An 18,020-nucleotide genomic window follows, 5' to 3' on the forward strand; every position below is an offset into this window, starting at 1 on the left:
ACCTTTCGGGGTCACAAAAGTCTTCAGGGGTGATGGTTGTGGTGTGAGAGCAGGAGAACTTCATCTTTCCTAACAGCAGGGAATATGCACTTCTTCAGCCCTACACTAGGACAGACAAGTAGCTGTGAAACTCTATCGTTTTTTTTTTTTTTTTGCTCACAACAAACCTCACCGGGTCATGGCCTCTTGGGCAGAACTAGAATAGTCTAGAAGGATTCATATCATTAATGGTCATTTTCCTTTTCAATACCAAATGAGGCTTAAATATTAGCACAAAGTCTACTACTCAATCTTGTAGGGTATAAAATACCCCTAAATCAGCATGTCACTCACCTCCTCCCTCTTCTCACCTCTGGCCCACACTGGTTTTCTCTTCTTTGGATGCAAAGCAGAATGGCAGGCCTTTATAGGTAACATACAGACTTTTTAAAATATCATTCAGTTTCTATATATGGGGACTTTCTATTTCCTTCACCAAAGGGAGATTTCCTATTCCACTGCCCCCACAGAGCTGCTTCTTGAATCAATAATAATTTTTAGGTACCATGTCTTTGCCAAGAGATATTGTGAACCAATGCAGTCAAATATGGGATCAAGGTCTTTCCTCTCCTACAATAAACCTCAGCTGAAATGTGACACTGGATTTGAGGTCTGTCTGTCTTTCCATTCTAAAGCAGTCCTACCTCTGCCTTCCTGGAGCAAAACCTCAGGACCTGTGATGCTTCCTGGCTTTCTCACATCTGAAGTCTTAAAACTTGGGAAAAACACACTCAAGTCAGATGTAATGAGGAGGAAAGACACAGGGAAAAGGGTCAAGTACAGACCCACTAGAACTGAGCCTGAACTCAGCTCCAACAGGAAACCTAACAGGGGAGCCCGCTATCTCTCCCTCAGTGTCAAATATCCACCACCTATATCACTGCTACTGGAGGAAGAGTCAACACCAGAGCTGGGGATGTGCTCAATGATAGAGTGCTTGTCTAGCATATATGAGGCCCTGGGTTCCATCCGCGGGACCACGGAACCCAAAAAATATATTTAAAAAGTCACCGCCACATCTTTATTGCATATACAAGTGAATAACTTACCACAGAATACCCCCAAGAGTAGACAATGCCCACTTACAGAACTCAGGAGATAAATACAGTGTAAATCTATTAACAGAGGCTGAGAAGCAAACAGATTAGATAAGAATTTATAAGAAGAACAGTGCATAAATTTTCCTGGCCAGGAGAAACTGGGCTGTGCATGCTAGTGAGGTCCGGAGAACTCCTGGCAAAGTACACATGGAAGATTACGTTTGGGGGTCAAGAGCAAGTTTGGGGATGGTATAAGAAAGAAGGATGCCCTGTGAATTGGTGCTGGGGAGATGGAGAGGCCCTATGATAAGGAACGTCATCTAGAAGCATAGATTTGGGTGACCTTGACCTCTCCTGTCAGGCAAGAAGGCAAGGAAGGGACTACCAGGAGGTTGGCTTCCAGTGTAGATTTTGACAAGATGAGGCTGAGACACAGACCCTTGCTGGATTTGCTCAGATTTGCAGTTCTGCTCTGGCCAAGTGATTTCCACCAAACCTACCTAATGAATCGTCTCAGGAGTTGAATGAGCCAGCATGCGGTCAGATGCCCAGACTTTTAGTCACACATGAGAAAATAGTAAGAGTCACCCTGAGCTGCCCAGGACTCCTACTTCAATAAAGTACCCTAAGTATGGGACAAAGGAAAAGACCACAATGCTAAGAAGAACTGGAGTCTCAGAAGCCCCACAAGCACAGTGGCTGAGGCTGAGGGCAGGCAGCTGTCCCCACAATGTTTCATGCAGTTCTCTTGGAAGACAGGATTTAGCCCACATCTCCTTGGACTGCTGGCTGGGTCTGCTGCCTGGCTGCGGTCACTCCATTCTTCGGAACAGAGCTAACTGCTCTCTTTCCTTCCTTCGTAGTCACTGTAAGGGCTGGTTCGAGCCTGGGCCCGGGGGATGGAGAAATCCTTTTGGGGAGTCCGATTCTGAAAAAGAAGTGATCATATTGTTATATTTCATAGATCTTCCAAGCTGGGCAGGGATTTAATCTTTCCTTTCTACCAGGTCTCCTCCCAGGTACTGCCTGTGCCCAGCATTCCACCCGACCCCATGAGGCAGATTGTAGGAAAAAAAAAAAAAAAACAAAACACGTCATCCTTTCAAGATGGCTTCCCAGGAACCATCAGACAACATCATTCCCAAAGGGCAAATGTCCCTGGGTGCCAACACTACCAATAAAGAAGAAGGATTATTTACCTGAAGCTGCAAGTGGGTGGAATAAGGGGCATAGCCGGTATCCCCTGCCTCTTGAAAACCTGAAACACAGGGAGAGGAGAAATTGAAGCATTAGGGCCACCTGTCCCACTGCACCACTTGCCACAGTATGTATGACAGCTTGTCTCTTTGTTTCTCCAGTAAATTTCAGGTTTCTTGCAGGGAAAGACCAGCACCAGGCACCCAGTGAGCACACTGATTAGATGAAAGAATGACATGGTCCCTAAGGAATCCCCTTTCCAAAATGTTCTCCTCCACTGCAAAAGCACCCTTGAAAAGTCATTAAAAAGTCTTTTCAGATATAGATCTGACCAGAGGTGTCCCTAGAGTGAATCTCACTAGGGATTTACTCACTTCCTTAACTGCCTGACAAGGCAAGAAAAGGAAGGATTTGTGAGCACTTGTTTTCTATGTCTTTTTGGGAAAATCAGAGAGTTTTAAACTTGGGAAACATACATGGTAGCTATTAATGCCAATTAAAGCAATTCAATTATTTCCCACCAAATTTACCTGCCCAATTTGATACAATTTAGAGTATAAGCATTAACCAGAATGATTCCTGCCCTGCAACTGACCCTGGAGAGTAAGGAACTCATGATGAACACACAAATAACTATTGAATGAGACAGACTCTGATAAGAGCATTTCAAAGTTCTACAGATGCAAGGGCGGAGCAATGACTGAAGAGACTGGGGAATGCTTGACTTGCAAAAGGGTCAGAAGAGCAGGAAAAGGCCTCATCAGGCAGAGGACAGGTGCACCTGCAGCCCAGCCACTGTGACAGGAAGATGCAGGGACTTGGTCTGTGTGGGCTGAGGGCAAGGCTTCAAAGGGGCTTGAGGCCTCACAGATCTGACATAACAGGATGCATGGTGGGAGGGTGTGCAGTGAGGAGTGTGAGAAGCCAAGTGTGGTGGCTGGAGAAGCACTTGAGGAGAGTAAGCTGACAGCATCCCACACACGAAAAGCATAAAGGAGAAGCCAAAAGAGAACCATGACAGGGAATCCAGGAGCAGGTGACAGAGTGAAGCCCTGGGAATGCAAAGGAGGGGTTGGGATGGTAGAAATTCTGCTCCTGTCCTTCCACATGCCCAGAAGAGAGACCAGGCTGCAGTGAAGAGCCCCAGGAAGCTCAGCACCTCAGGCTTCCAAAGAAAAGGCATTTTTTTTTTTTTGTACTAGGGATTGAACCCAGAGGCACTTAACCACTGAGCCACAATCCCAGCCCTTTTTATTTTGAGACAGGGCCTCACTGAGTTGCTGAGGCTGGATTTGAACTTGTGACCCTCCTGCTTCAGCCTCCCATGCCACTGGGATTATAGGCCTGTGCCACCGCTCCCAGCAAAAAAAAAAAAAAAAAAAAAAAAAAAAAAAAAAAACACCTCTTTTAAGTGGTGCTGAGAACACAGGCTTGAAGTTCCCTCATTCCTGTTCAGAAACCATTTCTACCCTGTGATAGACTCCAAGATCAATGTGAACCTAGAGACCAATGAATAGATCCTCACTGGCAATGCAGCTTCTGGCTATCAGTGTGGTCTCTCTCTCTCTTATGAGAATATCTGAAGAGCCCCTGGCTACTCACACCTCCCAAGGAGCACAATTGGCTCATTTTTTTTTTATGTCATATGTCATCTTTTCCCTCCCAGGGGCCCAGAGATATACAATCAAATGTTTGTGCTAAAATCAAAAAACCCTTGGTAACTTTATGGAGATTCCTGTCAGTTTATAATAAAAGGACTTGCTCCCTCCTGTACCCCATGTCAATGCAGGAAATCATGGCTTGGCATCCTGCACTCTAATCCACAAAGGCTGGAAGGAATTTCCACTTATCTTTTATAAAAAGCACAATCTCACCCACATACCACTAGAAACTCTCCCAGTCATTCCTTTTCCTTTTCTTTGCCCCATCTTATTTTGATTCAGAGACACCTATCTGGTATTGCATAGAAAGTACTAGATAAAGACTCCAGAAACTAGCTACTGGTTCTACTTGTCTCTAAGTGGTTGGATGATTTTAAGCAAGATCTGAGCTTTGGGGAATTTATTCATTCTATTAGGACATAACCTGGAAAAATCCTGCATATTCCTTATAGTCACAATATCCTCTGACCCTCCCCCACCCTCCCACCCCAGGATTCTCAATCGCACCTGGAGTGATTTCCTCTTGGGAATAGGCTCTGTTCTCCATACCATAGCTCTGCTTCATGAGCTGAGGTTGACAAAAAGCATCTTCCAACGGGTAATCCATGGGGTTCCGTTGCTTTGTGAGCAGGTAAAACTCAGGGGCGACATAAGCCAAGAGGAAAACCCAGCCATTGGCAACCAAGGCTGTGCTCAAGATGGTGTCATCCCATTCGGGACCAGGGGTAGGAACCAAGAGCAAAGTGATCCATGCCACCCAGATGACAATGGAGAAGAACATGGTGAGGCAGATGTGGGCCCCATGTCTCTTCCAGCCACTGAAGGATCCACAGAAGGTGAAGAAGGATGTGAGGAAGGTCAGCGCCATCAGGAAAAGGACGTAGATAAGCAACATGATAAAGTCTTCGTTTCGACGAGCAACAGAAAGCTCAGAAAAGATGTCGACATTGGTCCTGTTCATGGTGAGGACGACATATTCAATGGCGATGACGTCCTGTACCAGGCTGAAGCCCACGGCTAGGCCCAGAATCACCATCCAGGACAGGGGCTGCCTCCCACGGACTAGCTTCATCAAGTTGAAAGCATGAGCCAGGAGGCAAGAGAAGCAAATAGAAAAGAGGACACCAAAGAGGAAGAAGCGTGTGGGCCCTGTGCCCCCATCCAGCTTGATGATGAAGGCGAAGGTGAGGCCAAAGACCCCCAACACTCCCAGGAGGAATAGAAACTGGGTTGGGAGCATTTTCCGTCTGTTGGAGTCCTGCACCCTACAGATGAGGATCAGGAGAGCAAACATGAAGACCACTGAGGTCACAGCCCCTGCTGCGGCTATTGTTTCTAGGACGATGCCCCATGCTTCAGACATATCACAAAGTCTCTGGTACCTGGAGTCCAGGTGTGAGCGGCAGCCATTGGAGGGGGTTGTGGTCATTCTGGTCCTACATAAAAACAAAGTTAGGGTTGGGGGTGAGTTTGAACAAACTCAGACACAAGACTGAAAAAGGATTAGGAAAAAAGACATGTTCAGCCAATTTTGCCCTTGAACTTGCTACATTAGATAAAGCTACCAACTTTTCCTTTACCTTGAAGCCAGAGGATCCAATGTGCCAAAGAGGTATTTATTTTTTTGTGTGTGATATGGTCAAAAACCATATCACATATGACCTGCCAGAGTTCTTAATATTTCGGTTTGTTTTTCTTTCTTTCTTTCTTTTTTTCCCCAAGGAGGTATTTCAGAGCCTAGTTTCCTCATCTTTAAAATAGGGATAATAATTTGCATCTCATAGGGTTGAGGATCCAAGGTGCCAAAGAGGTATTTCTTTTTGTGTGTGTGTGTGATATGGTCAAAAACCATATCACATATAACCTGCCAGAGTTCTTAATATTTTGGGATAGTGTTTTCTTAGGAATTCATGAACACAGAAATATCTAAGCATAAAGTGAACACAGTCTCAAGTCATTTTCCATCTTTGGCCCTATTTCAGATATCACTTATAAGCAACCCATTCTCCCATGGAACAGAGGAGTTACCAGAACTGGAGATTTCTCTGCAGAGAGCTAACACTCACTTCTGAGTCCCTGATTCCTCTTCCTTGGCTCTGCTGTCTCATATTGAAAGAGTTTCTCCCCAGCCTTCACACTTACATGGATGGTTTAACTAATTCCCAAAGAATGTGGAAGGAAACTTCCTTACCATAACCAGCTTTAAACTAGCTACCTATAAGGATGGAAGTCCTGGATGAAACAAAAACAGGGGGTAACTCAACAACAACAAAACTATTACTAATACCTAACACTCATTTCTACTATGAGTCAGAATTTGACTTCTGATCACCTTACATAAATATTAGTTTAATTTCATGTCAACCCTATAAGATGCAAATTATTAGCCCTCTTTTATAGATGAGGAAACTGAGTGCCAGACATGGTGGTTCACACCTGTACTCCCAGCAACTTGGGAGGCTGAGGCAGGACAATCAAATTCAAGACCAGCCTCAGCAACTTAGAACCTGTTTCAAAAGAAAATATAAAGGGCTGGGAATGTAACTCAGCAGTAAAATATCTCTGGGTTCAATTCCCAGTTACACACATGCACACACACACACATACACACACACACACACATACACACACACACACAGATTAGGAAACTGAAACTGGAAGAGGTCAAGTTACTTGCTGAACATCATATATATATATATATAAATATATATATTAGATAAATTTTTTTCCAATGCTGGAGATCAAACCGGGACCTTTTGCATACTAAACAAATACTCTACCACGGAGCTATATCCTTGGCCCCAGAGATAGATTTGAATCCAAGTTCCCTGGCTCTAGGATCCATGCTCTTATCGACTATAGGTGCTCTCTCTCTCTCTCTGATGAGTTCTACAGGATATTAAAATACAATCTGAGGGCTGGGGTTGCGGCTCAGAGGTAGAGCGCTCACCTAGCATGGGTGGGGCACCACATAAAAATAAAATAAAGGTATTGTGTCCACCTACAACTAAAAATAAATGCTTTAAAAAATTATTTTTTAAAAAATGCAATCTGAGCTTCTCTCCCCTACCCACCCCATCTTTCTTTCTTTGGATGCCCCATTATGGCCCTGATTTCACTCTTAGACCAGGAAGGCTGAGAGGCCCCAAGTGATAGATGATTCACAAGCAGGTAATCTGCTCACTCACTCGGGATAATCAGGAATTGACTGGGTATGCTTACTTCCCATATATCTGCCCTTAATATCTCAGGAAAAAGCCTTTTTTTCTCTGCCCCACAACCTCCTTGTGAATTTGACACCCAGGTGACCCCCATGACATCTAAATCCCAGGGATTCAGGGAACACTAGGAAGCTAAATTAGGGAACTGGAAAGAGAAGGGACTTTCCACATTTCCTCAAAGTGGGTGGCTCTCAAATTTCCGTCAATGTCAGCTAATTCAACATGGCTAGACATAGCTACAACCCCAACAGTTTCTACATAAACTATAAATTTTATCTGAATTATTTTGCTGTATGTTATTTGTGAAGTCTTTTCCCTTAGCTTTTCTTTTTCTAGTGTGGGGATTGCTCACTTGTTGGTGAGAAGCTCTAAATGGACCAGGAGAGAAGCGGGAACTCATGGGAAAGGGGCACAGGGCCAGGAAGAGAGGACTTGCAGAGGCCTTCCACGGAAAAGCACAGTGAGAGCATCTCCCTTGTCTACTATTAATGCATGAAAGGAAGACCCCTTTGAGGCCAGCAAGGACAAGGAAAGCAACACAGGCCCTGGCATCTCATTTCATCTCTCCACATCCTCTGAGAGTAATCTTAGGGGTGATAATCTAGCAGGAAAGGTATTTCCCTCTTTTCTTTGTTCCTTCACCCTCCTGACTTCCCCTGCCACATGCCACTTCCCTGCCCCTCAAGGTATTTGCTGTCTGTGGACAAGTAGTTGTTATCATAATTACCTGACAATTACTAAGGACTTTGAACCTCAGGACTCTAAACCTTGACTGAGACTGACAAAGACAAAACAGTGCTGAAAAAAGAAGCAGTAAGACAGAGATCCCAGCCCCAGCCTGGACCTACAGGCCCTTCATTCAGCTGTGAGGAGGGAGGTTCCACAGACCAGAGCCCAACAAGCAATGGGCAGTGGGTGTGGAGAGAAGAGAAAACTGATTTCTCCTAATTCATCTGCACCTCAATCAAGTAAGGAGGATAGAGAAACAGTCCTAAAATGCCTGGAAAACATTAAGAAAGAAAAATAAATAAATAAATCACTTTGGCACACGCCTGTAATCCCAGCCACTGGAGAGGGGGAGGCAGGAAGATTCCAAGTTCCAGGCCAGCCTCAGCAATTTAGTGAGACCCTGCCTCAAAAGATAAAATAAAAAGGACGGAAGATACAATCCAGTGGTAAACACCTCTGGATTCAATCCCCAGGACCAAACCCGTACAAAAAAGAAAACAAAAACCCTTTTTAAGGTTTTAATTATTGAACTTCATATAATAGAGGTCCTGTGTCCAAAACTTGGTTTCAACAATTATCAGTATATGACCAATTTTGCTTCAGCTAATGCCCCATCCCACTCACTAAATTATTTTTTTAAAGAGAGACTGAGAGAGAGAAAGAGAGAGAGAGAGAGAGAGAGAGAGAGAGAGAGAGAGAGAGAATTTTAATATTTATTTTTTAGTTTTCGGCGGACACAACATCTTTGTATGTGGTGCTAAGGATCGAACCCAGGCAGCACACATGCCAGGCGGGCACGCTACCACTTGAGCCACATCCCCAGCCCTCACTAAATTATTTTTAAGCAAATCCCATATATCATATAATTTTATTCATAAATACTCTACTATGTCTTTCTAAAAAATAAAACTCCTTAGCCACACTTTTAAAAATCAGCAATTTTTAAAATATCAAATATCCAGTTAAATTTTTTTTCTCGGTATTGGGGATGGAAACCAGGTCCTCATGCATGCTAGGCACAAAGCTCTACCATTAACCACCACACCTCCAGACACACAAATGTCTTCTTAAAAATGTCTCAGTAAATATTATTAACCCGAGTGACTAATTTTTTTGCCATTACCATTGTAATTTACCTCCATTAATCCTCATCCACCCCTTCCCCAGCCTTATAGGGATTGCTCAGCAGGTTGAAAGCATTATAAATACTTTGCATTTAGTCAGAGGAAAATAAAACTGTCCAGGATCATTAACAAGCAAGTCAGTATTGCAAGAGGTTTGTGTACCCAGAGGATGGTGCAGATGAGGAAGAGACACCAGGAAGGTACCAGAGGAGGAGCACAGGGTACTGATCACTTCGTGCTGCCTAAGCCCTTTCAGAATGAGTCAGGGCATGAAAGAAAGGTTAAAAAACAATCAGGGAAAAAAGAAGGAACAGAAGGAAAAAGAAGAAGAGGAGGAAGAAAGAAGGAAGTGAGTCACATATTAGGCTCAATCCCAAAGCCTTCTGTCATTCCTTCCTCTTAGGAAAAATGGGTCTCCAGTGTGTGTGGACCAAGTCATATAACCTCTCAGCCTCTGCCACTGCTCTGTAAAATAAGGAAAGGAGCACACACCTTTATTCCCCGAAACTCTGGGGCTAAGGCAGGAGGATTGAAAGTTTGAGGCCAGCTGGGCAACTTAGTGGACCCTGTCTCAAAATAAAAAGGGCTGGGGATATAGCTCAGTGTCAGAGTGCCCCTGCATTCAATCTCCAGTATTTAAAAAAAAAAATCATGACAATAGTGGCAATATAATTATGAATAAAAATAATGACAACAACTGCCACATGAGCCTGTCACTATGAAGGTTTTAACATGTTTTCTCTCATTTACATATTTTTACACATACGATCTCATTTAATATTACCACAATCTATTTATATTTAACTGACAGATACAGTCATGTGTGCACCGTCCCATGAGAAGAACATTCTTTAGAGTAGTCATGATCATAACTCCGTCCTTCACTTTAAATCACTGTCATGGTCTGTAAAGTTTTTCTTCTTTCCTTCAGCCTTTCTCCTCTCTCATCCTCTCTCTCAGCACTGGCTTACTGAGAAGTTTCCAAACCTAGTGATTCTATACTTAGTCTTCCTCTCAATTAACTTTTTCTTTTCTTTGTGATACTGGAGATGGACCCCAGGGGTACTCTACCTAATAGGTGACTCCTTTCCTTCCCTCCTCCTCCTCCTTTTCCTCCTCCTATTCTTTTTCCTCCTTTTCCACTGGTTGGTTTTTTTTTTTTTTTTTTAACCTTTCTTCCACTCCCTGATTCATTCCAAAAGGGCTTAAGGCAGCACGAAGTGATCAGTACCCTGTGCTCCTCCTCTGGTACCTTCCTGGTGTCTCTCCCTTATCTGCACCATCCTCTAGGTACACAAACCTCTTGCAATACAGACTTGCTTGTTAATGACCCTGGACAGTTTTATTTTCCTCTGGCTCAGCTACATACCCAGCCCTTTTTAAATTTTATTTTAAGGCAGTGGCTAAGTTGCCCAGCTAGCCTCAAACTTGTGATCCTCCTGCCTCAGCCTCCTCAGTATCTGGGATCACATGCATATACCACTATACCCTGCTCAATCAACAAATATTTAAGTGTGTAATTTGTGTCAGATACCACACTAAGTGTACAAATCACACAGTATGGCCACTGCCCCTGGAGAGCTAATAGAGTCAGTTGCACTGGTGCACAACTCAGGAGTTATGGGATGCAGAGAATGCTGAACACACATGAAAAATAGGGACCCCTTCTACCTAATTGGGGACAAGGTGGGAGTGGCAGGCAGTTTGAGAAAAGAGACTGGAAGAAAAGACATGAGAGATGAACAGAGAATGGCAGATGTGTTCATGAAGGTAGAAGAGAAAGGGCTTCAGGAATGGAGGAATCCAGGATAACTCCTAGACTTCTGGCTTAGGCAGCTGCTAAATTTAGCTTTGCTGGATCTTAGATTAATAAATAATAAATCTTAAATTAATAAATAAATTTACTCAAAGTCATTCATTGCTTCATTCAGTCCTCACTGAATTACTATTTGGCCCCCATTTTACAGTTGAGGAAACTGACGCACAAAGAAATTAAAAATTTGTACAAAATTATGTGGCTCTTGCTGGGTGCGGTGGCACACATCTGTAATCCCAGTGGCTCAGGAGGCTGATACAGGCGCATTGAGAGTTCAAACCCAGCCTCAGCAACGTAGCAAGGCCCTAAGCAACTCAGCGAGACACTGTTTCTAAATAAAATATTTAAAAAGGGCTGGGGATATGGCTCAGTGGTTAAGCACCCTTGGGTTAAATCCTGGTTTAAAAAAAAAAAAACAAAAACAAAAACTGTGGTTCTTAAAACAATGCAAATCTTCTAAGATTGTTTTCTCCCTGGGATCATCTACAGCCTTCTCCTACAAGGTTATGCTCTTGCTTCTGACCATGAATTATTCTCTTAACAAGAAAGACCCTTTCCCTCTTGTTCACAGTCCATTTGCCAAATTTCTTCAAAATTTGGCCCAAAATCTAACCTCTATAATGAGGTTTTAAAATTGTCAATATTAATCCTATCTCATTCTAAATTTGTAGGTCTTGTCATAGTTTTTATAACTAAGTGTTTTTAGGCCCTGAAGTTTTTCCATATATATGGTATATATTAACATTATCACCAGTGCTGACCAGCCTATCAGATAACAAGCTTCATAAGGAAATCAAACAGATCTTCTGTTTGTTGGTATCAATCTCACCATGTACTCTGCATGGCAGTTGCCGAGAAAATATTTTGGACTAAGACTGACAGCTGAATATTTACCCAAAGCAAGTTATTTATTAGCAAGTGTGAGTAATAGGGAGTAAAAATTTTTGAAGATGAATATGTGCTGATGCAAATCCTCATATTTTTATCCAGGTTGAATTATGCTAAGGGAGGAGTCCCTCAAGAAATCTCTCTGCCCTTAGCAGGATTACAGGAAAAGGAAAGTATTCATAGGAAAATCTCTAGGCTCCCCTGTTACGGGTAGCCAGCCCAATTCTGATGACATAAAAGTGAGGCATCATAGCAAAGTCTCATGAATAGCATCTTACTAAAATCATGACTTGAGTTTCTAGGTGGTTACTCGGGGAAAAAAAATCATCACAGCACTATATTTCAAAACAAGTGTAACAATAATGTTCATACTCATTTCTGCACTTTTCCTCCTACTCTAAACAGCACATGTAAATTTTAGATTAATGTGAATATAAAATAAATATCGGAAATCTTTTTTTTCAGTTAAGATACTGAGTGAAGCTTCCAAATCTCTTTGGCCCAGAATTCTGAGAAATCAAATATCCAGAAAACAGAGAATAAAATAAAGTTCTCTACTGATTTTACATCTCAAAATTCTTAAAGATTTCTTCCTTCAAATAGTTTACTTCAATATATAAGGACAAAATATTTATGTTGGATTCAAGAGTCCAAAGTTCAGCTTTTCATATCTTCCTACCAGCCTGACTTCTAAACCTTCTGAATGGCACTACCATCTACTTGTTGCCTGGTAGATCTAAAAACACAATATATACTGTCTAATGGGGGAGACAATGGGGAAAAACAGACTACATGGCCTAAAATTAGATGACCACAGAAAGCAAGTATTATTACAATAATGAAATGGTGACTTATTTTGAAAAGACTAAATTAAACTATTATTTCTACAAGAACATCACCCAAAGCAAAGGAATCGAGAAAGGTTGAAAGTTAAAAAAAAAAAAAAAAAGGAAAAGAAATGAAAAAGAATTACTAATAGATAATGCTTATTTAAGAGGTATTATGAGTCAAACATAGTTAAATAGCTGGCTTACGGTAAAAGAATTAAGCAAGAGTTGAGATTTTAATATCATACAAAGTTGAGGTAAGGGAAAAAAGGCATTATATGTACCCCAAAGCTTGCTTCAAAATAATTAGTGATGCTCTACATTGAAGATAAAACTGTCATAAACTTTCATGTACCAAATACAGTACCAAAATACTTAAAACAAGGATTACTGATATAGAAGGAGAAACCAGAAGAAATACTTAATTATAGAATACTTCTTTGTCAGTCTTTGGTGGATTAAATACATAAAATTGATCTTTTCTTTTTTTTTCCATACTGGGGACTGAAACTGGGGGCACTTCTACCACTGTGCAATAACCCCTCCTTTTTATTTTTTATTATGTTTCAGGGTCTCACTAAGTTGCTCCAACTAGCCTCAAACTTTCGATCTTCCTGCTTCAGCCTCCCAAGTAGCTACAATTCTAAGTGTGTTAGATCTCCATTATTAATCATATAATTCAGATCCTCTGTATCAGTAATGAGCAAGCATTTTCTGTAAAGGGCCAGTAAGCAGTTCAGGCTTTGTAAGCCATATATTTGTAGCATGAAAATAGTAATAAATGTATGAGCATTGAGGTTTTCCTATAAAATTTTATTCACAAAAAGAAGTTGTGGGCTATATTTGGTCCATGGACTATATTTTGCCACCCCTGTTCTATATGATCACTTCTACTTAAGTGGTCATTTGGGGGGATGATTACACTCCCCGAAACACACACAAAAAAGCATATTTTAGAACACAAAGAAAAATCTGAGGGCTGGGGTTGTGGCTCAGTAGTAGAGGGCGAGGTGCTGGGTTCAATCCTCAGCACCACATAAAAATAAATAAAATAAAGGTATTGTGTCCAACTGCAACTAAAAAATAATTTTTTTTTAAAAAAAAGAAAAATCTGAAATTCTAAAATAAGAAAAGTATAGATTACATATTCTGGCCACAATGCCATAGAAATAGGACTAAAAGTAGAAACAAATGCACTGAAATACTCTGAAAGTCAAAGACTCCCTCAAGAAAAACTGCTGTCCTGTTAACTGTGTATTATACCTTCACATCATTTCCTCAGCTCAATCTTGTGAATTTTTACATAGCAGTAGAGAATGAGAAGAATAAGAATTGCAGTCAAAATTCTTCTTCAAAATCTTATCTTCAACTACCATTAAGGAACAGAATATTAAAAAGTAGATTCCAAACAAGATATGTGCAGACAGAGGGGCTAGAATCTTAATGCAGGAAAGGCACTTGGGGCCTCCCTGAGACCTCCCCCTCCAACCCCAGGAGGTTGTCTGATGACAGTTACATGATCCTGCTGAGCAGAAAGAAGAAATCAAGTTCCCTGACGCCACATTGAGAGCTTTTGGGAAACCACACAGTTCTGCTCATTCCATCCATCCTTTGGAGCCCTGCCCTCTCCATACTTTTGAGGGAGTAAATTCTCAGCACCTGTTTCCTACCCTCTCTCCCCTTCATTCTTACATCTCCTAGTAGTAGCCAGCATCCAAAGCTGACCTCACCCTCGTTGTCCCTCCCATGGTCCCCAGGCCATCCCATCTGAAGTGACTAAAAGAATTCCTCCTCAGGAATAAGCCCACTGCAGTGACTGATTGCGATGAACCCTTCAACAGGTGCATCATTTACAAAAGCCTCTTCAGAGAAATCAGCCTGGAATCCTTCATCCTCCTTGATCCTGAGCAGACTCTGGCTATTTGTTATCCTTCTTCCCATGGATATTTTAAGAGATATCTTGAACCACATTTAAGCCATTCCCAGGGGCTACTTAGTTGTTGAAAGGTGGGTGGTTACTGCCTTTTCGATTTCCATCTGCTGGGTATTCCGGAGCCACTCCAGGGACTAGGGATGGAGAGGGACTAGGAAGGAGGTGGGGCGGGTTTGGGGGGTAAGCAAGGCAGGAAGAGGGAGATGGTGACAGCTGCTTCCTCCCGAAAGGAGGGTATGCTGTGGAATCCAATATAGAGAAAAGGGGTGGCTTCTAGATCTATTTCCCAAAAATAGAAGAGTACGTTGTAGTGGAAGAATAAAATTAATGGAAACTTTTCAGTATCTCAATCAAGTAGTAACTGTCATCATCTCCTCCTTCCTACACCCTCATCCAATTTTCCTAGACCTTCTCCACCCTAGTCCCTTCCCTAACTTTAACATTTTTCTCTCTTTCTTCTCTTGCCCCAAATTGATCCCAGGGTTGCTCCCCTCTTTCTTGACAAGAATTCAGCCTATTCGGAGTTTGTAGAATGTGTCTAAGCAGAAACTATTACCCTGGTGATCTTTTTGCTCTCCGCCTCTATCTTAGCATGGGAAACCCAGAAAACAAATTCTGAGTTGAGTTAAACTAGAGGAATCCCCCTTTCTTTCGGATTAGTTATTTCCTCATAGTCAGCTGTAGTCCATCACCAGGATTCCTGGCCTCCTCTAGGCCACCCCTCCCGACTCCTACTCTCCGGTCATGATTTAAATCTGGAGGTCCCGCGCTCTCTGAGCTCCACGCGCCTCACTTACCCTAGGGTCTAGGTTGTGGCGGTGAACTTGGCGCCCTCCTCACGCGTAAGACAGAAGCAAGCGGGCCCCTCGGTGCTGGACTAGTCAGTCTTTGGACAGTGATCCCGCCCTCGGCTAGCTGAGCAGTTATAAAGGCTGCCGTCGCGGGAGGGAGGGAGCGGTGAGCAAGGGGGTGAGCAGAGGGCAGGGGCGGGGAGGGTCAGGGGGAGAGGACACGCCTATTCCAGTTCCACGGCACTTGGTGCTGTTATGAAAATAAAGTCACCGTGCCAGGGAATGAACCAAAGGATTCCTGACGTCAGAAGCACAGTCACTCCTGAAATGGTTGGGGGGGTGGGGTCGGGGAGGACGCGGCGGGACCCACCTTGCCCAGCGCAGCGCATCAGACTCCTCCAAGACTTGCGCTCAGGCTACTCTCAGAGCACCGGATGATAGAGCGGCCACGGAGGACTGCTCCTTACAGGCCCTACAGGTTGTCACCTCCTGGAGGAAACCACACCCGCCTTCCCCGCTGGCACTCCAGCCCCGCAAGGGCAAGGACCTGCAGGCTAGATCCTAGCAGCTCCCTTGTTGATTTCAATGGAACAAGCCCGTCTTTCTGCACTTTCCCTTAGCTTAGCTTTTCTCTCCACCCTCTCACTCCGCCAGCGCGGGTGGAAAGCCAGGCTGAAGGAAAAAGAGATGACCACCCTCCAGGGACTCCTGCCAAAGCGAGATAAAGGTCAAGGAAGACTTCTTCACTGGGTCCAGTTCAACAAGGACACTTGTCAAAACTTGTGACCAGATGCTGGACGCTGTGCCGCACACGTAAACCCAGCGTCTCCGGAGACTGAAGCCAGAGGATCACAAGAGGGCAGCCCCGGCAACTTAATTTTGAGACCCTGTCTCAAAATATAAAAATTTTAAAAGGGGTGAGAGGTGTCGGGAAAGTGGCTCAGTGGTTGATCACCTCTGGGTTCAATCCCCAGTACCAAACAAAAAAAACGAGAAAATAAACTGTGGTCAGATAACATGGGTTAGTGCCTGGGGCTGAGAGATCATTATCTCTTTAAAAACTTTCCTTGTTACCTCCCCTAAAGCTTGACAATGCAGGCTGATGGGAATGGAGACACCTGATAAAATTATGGAATAAAGGAATTTGTCTTTGTTGCTTGGTTCCTCCTCCCTCTCCTACCCACTCCTCTTTTACTATCAAGCCAATCCTACTTGCCTTTGTTGACTTGTCAAACAATCCTGGAGTAGCTGCCCCTCTGTGTCAGGGCTGGGCAAGGTTCTACACCACTGCTTTGGGGAAAGGAGGCCTGAGACTGTGCTTTTAAGGTGGTAGTCAGCAGATCTAGTAAACTAACCTGTATTAATCTGCATATGAATTAATGGGGGAAAGCCTAGGGCCACCCAGATTTCTTCTCCCTTCTGTCCCCCTCCCTAAATTTCCTAAATCTAAAGTCCTTTCAAAATGTGACTATGAGCTTAGTGGGTACACAAGATCCTGGGTTCAATCTCCAGCACCAAAACAAAACAAAACAAAAAATGTGAGTCTTTGGAGACCATGATTCCACCTTTGTTAGATTTTATTTCACTCCCAAGAACCACAACCAATACCTTGGGTCTTGGAACACTTCCCTTGAGGGTGCAGGCCAGGAATCTCCAAGCTCACCAGCTCCACTGCTAGGGCTTCCAGGGATGTAAGTGGCAGAGGGGTCACTGAGATGTTGGTGGGACTAGAAAGGGCAGTGCATTTTAGTGTGTACCATCCATGAAGTCAGGGCTTCTCTCAAGACTTCAGCTTTCTCATCTGTTAGAGAAGGAAGTTGAACTAGATCACCATTGTACAATAGAACTATAATTCAAGCCACAAATCCAAGCCACACATATAATGTTTTTTTAGCAGCCATATTAAAAAGTTTTTTAAAGGGAATTAATTCTAATTATACATTTTATTTTAACCCAATAGACCACAAATAGGATTGTTTCAACATGTAATCAACTTTTTAAATATTATTGAGCTATTTTACATTTTTTTGTCAAACTACATCCTCAAGAACCCAGTGAGTATTTTATACTCACCGCACATTGTCACTTTGGACCAGCACATGTTAAGGGCTTAAAAGCCATATGAGGCTAGCTAGTGGCTACAACTCTGATCAGCACAGAGATGGTTGTCTCTGGGGTCTCTTCTAGCTCCGGCATTTTAGGATCTGAATCACCATATCCACAGTGAGGTTCAGGACATCAAGCAAAAGACATCAAATCTAAGAAGGAAGCAAAAGCAGAGGGGACATGATTTCTTCTCCCTCCATACACTCCCTTCTCAGGACAAGAATCTTGGGAAACCTAATGAGAGTGTGGTGAGTGTGTTTTATTTATTCTGTTCTTTATTCTCTGTGTGATGTCTAGCTGGCTGGTCTAGGGGTTGCAAGAGAAAGATGGTGTGGGGATGCTTGTTCTTAAGTACCATCAGCTGTCACCATCCTTCACTTTGCTGTTGACTGTGACCTGGTTCTTTTAGCACTCTCTCTCTCCTACCCTCCTTTGAACTTCATTTTTTTTCTTCATTTCTCTTTACAGATGCATCAGCCCAGCTCAAAGCCTGGATGAGAGTTAGGCCAGGGAGCATCCAGAACACAGAGTTTAGGAGAGGTGCTTCACACCCCTGTGAGGAGTAACTCCTTCAGTTCTGAAGCCTGAATTCCTTGCCTGCCTCTCCTGGTCCTAGCCCGTACCTGAGTTTATAGATCCTGATGTCTG

General features: G+C 43.1%; 1 protein-coding gene across 3 annotated transcripts; it reads right to left on the bottom strand.

The window, feature by feature from the left end:
• Positions 1 to 1,093: 1,093 nt before the first annotated feature.
• Positions 1,094 to 16,953, bottom strand: Gprc5a (G protein-coupled receptor class C group 5 member A). Of its 3 annotated transcripts, none has more exons than XM_026409292.2 (4): positions 16,875 to 16,953; positions 4,445 to 5,373; positions 2,279 to 2,337; positions 1,094 to 2,007 (listed from the first exon to the last, which is right to left on the bottom strand). In XM_026409292.2, exons 2-4 carry the CDS (start codon positions 5,364 to 5,366, stop codon positions 1,915 to 1,917), a joined length of 1,074 nt encoding a protein of 357 aa, XP_026265077.2. In that variant the 5' UTR covers positions 5,367 to 5,373; positions 16,875 to 16,953; the 3' UTR covers positions 1,094 to 1,914. The 3 variants fall into 3 exon arrangements, with proteins under 3 accessions (XP_026265077.2, XP_026265075.2, XP_026265074.2); XM_026409290.2 differs by lacking the exon at positions 16,875 to 16,953 and adding an exon at positions 15,637 to 15,758; XM_026409289.2 differs by lacking the exon at positions 16,875 to 16,953 and adding an exon at positions 15,273 to 15,361.
• Between the last annotated feature and the right edge of the window lie 1,067 nt (positions 16,954 to 18,020).

Source organism: Urocitellus parryii, chromosome 5 (genome assembly GCF_045843805.1).
Source record: "Urocitellus parryii isolate mUroPar1 chromosome 5, mUroPar1.hap1, whole genome shotgun sequence".
Lineage (NCBI taxonomy): Eukaryota > Metazoa > Chordata > Mammalia > Rodentia > Sciuridae > Urocitellus > Urocitellus parryii.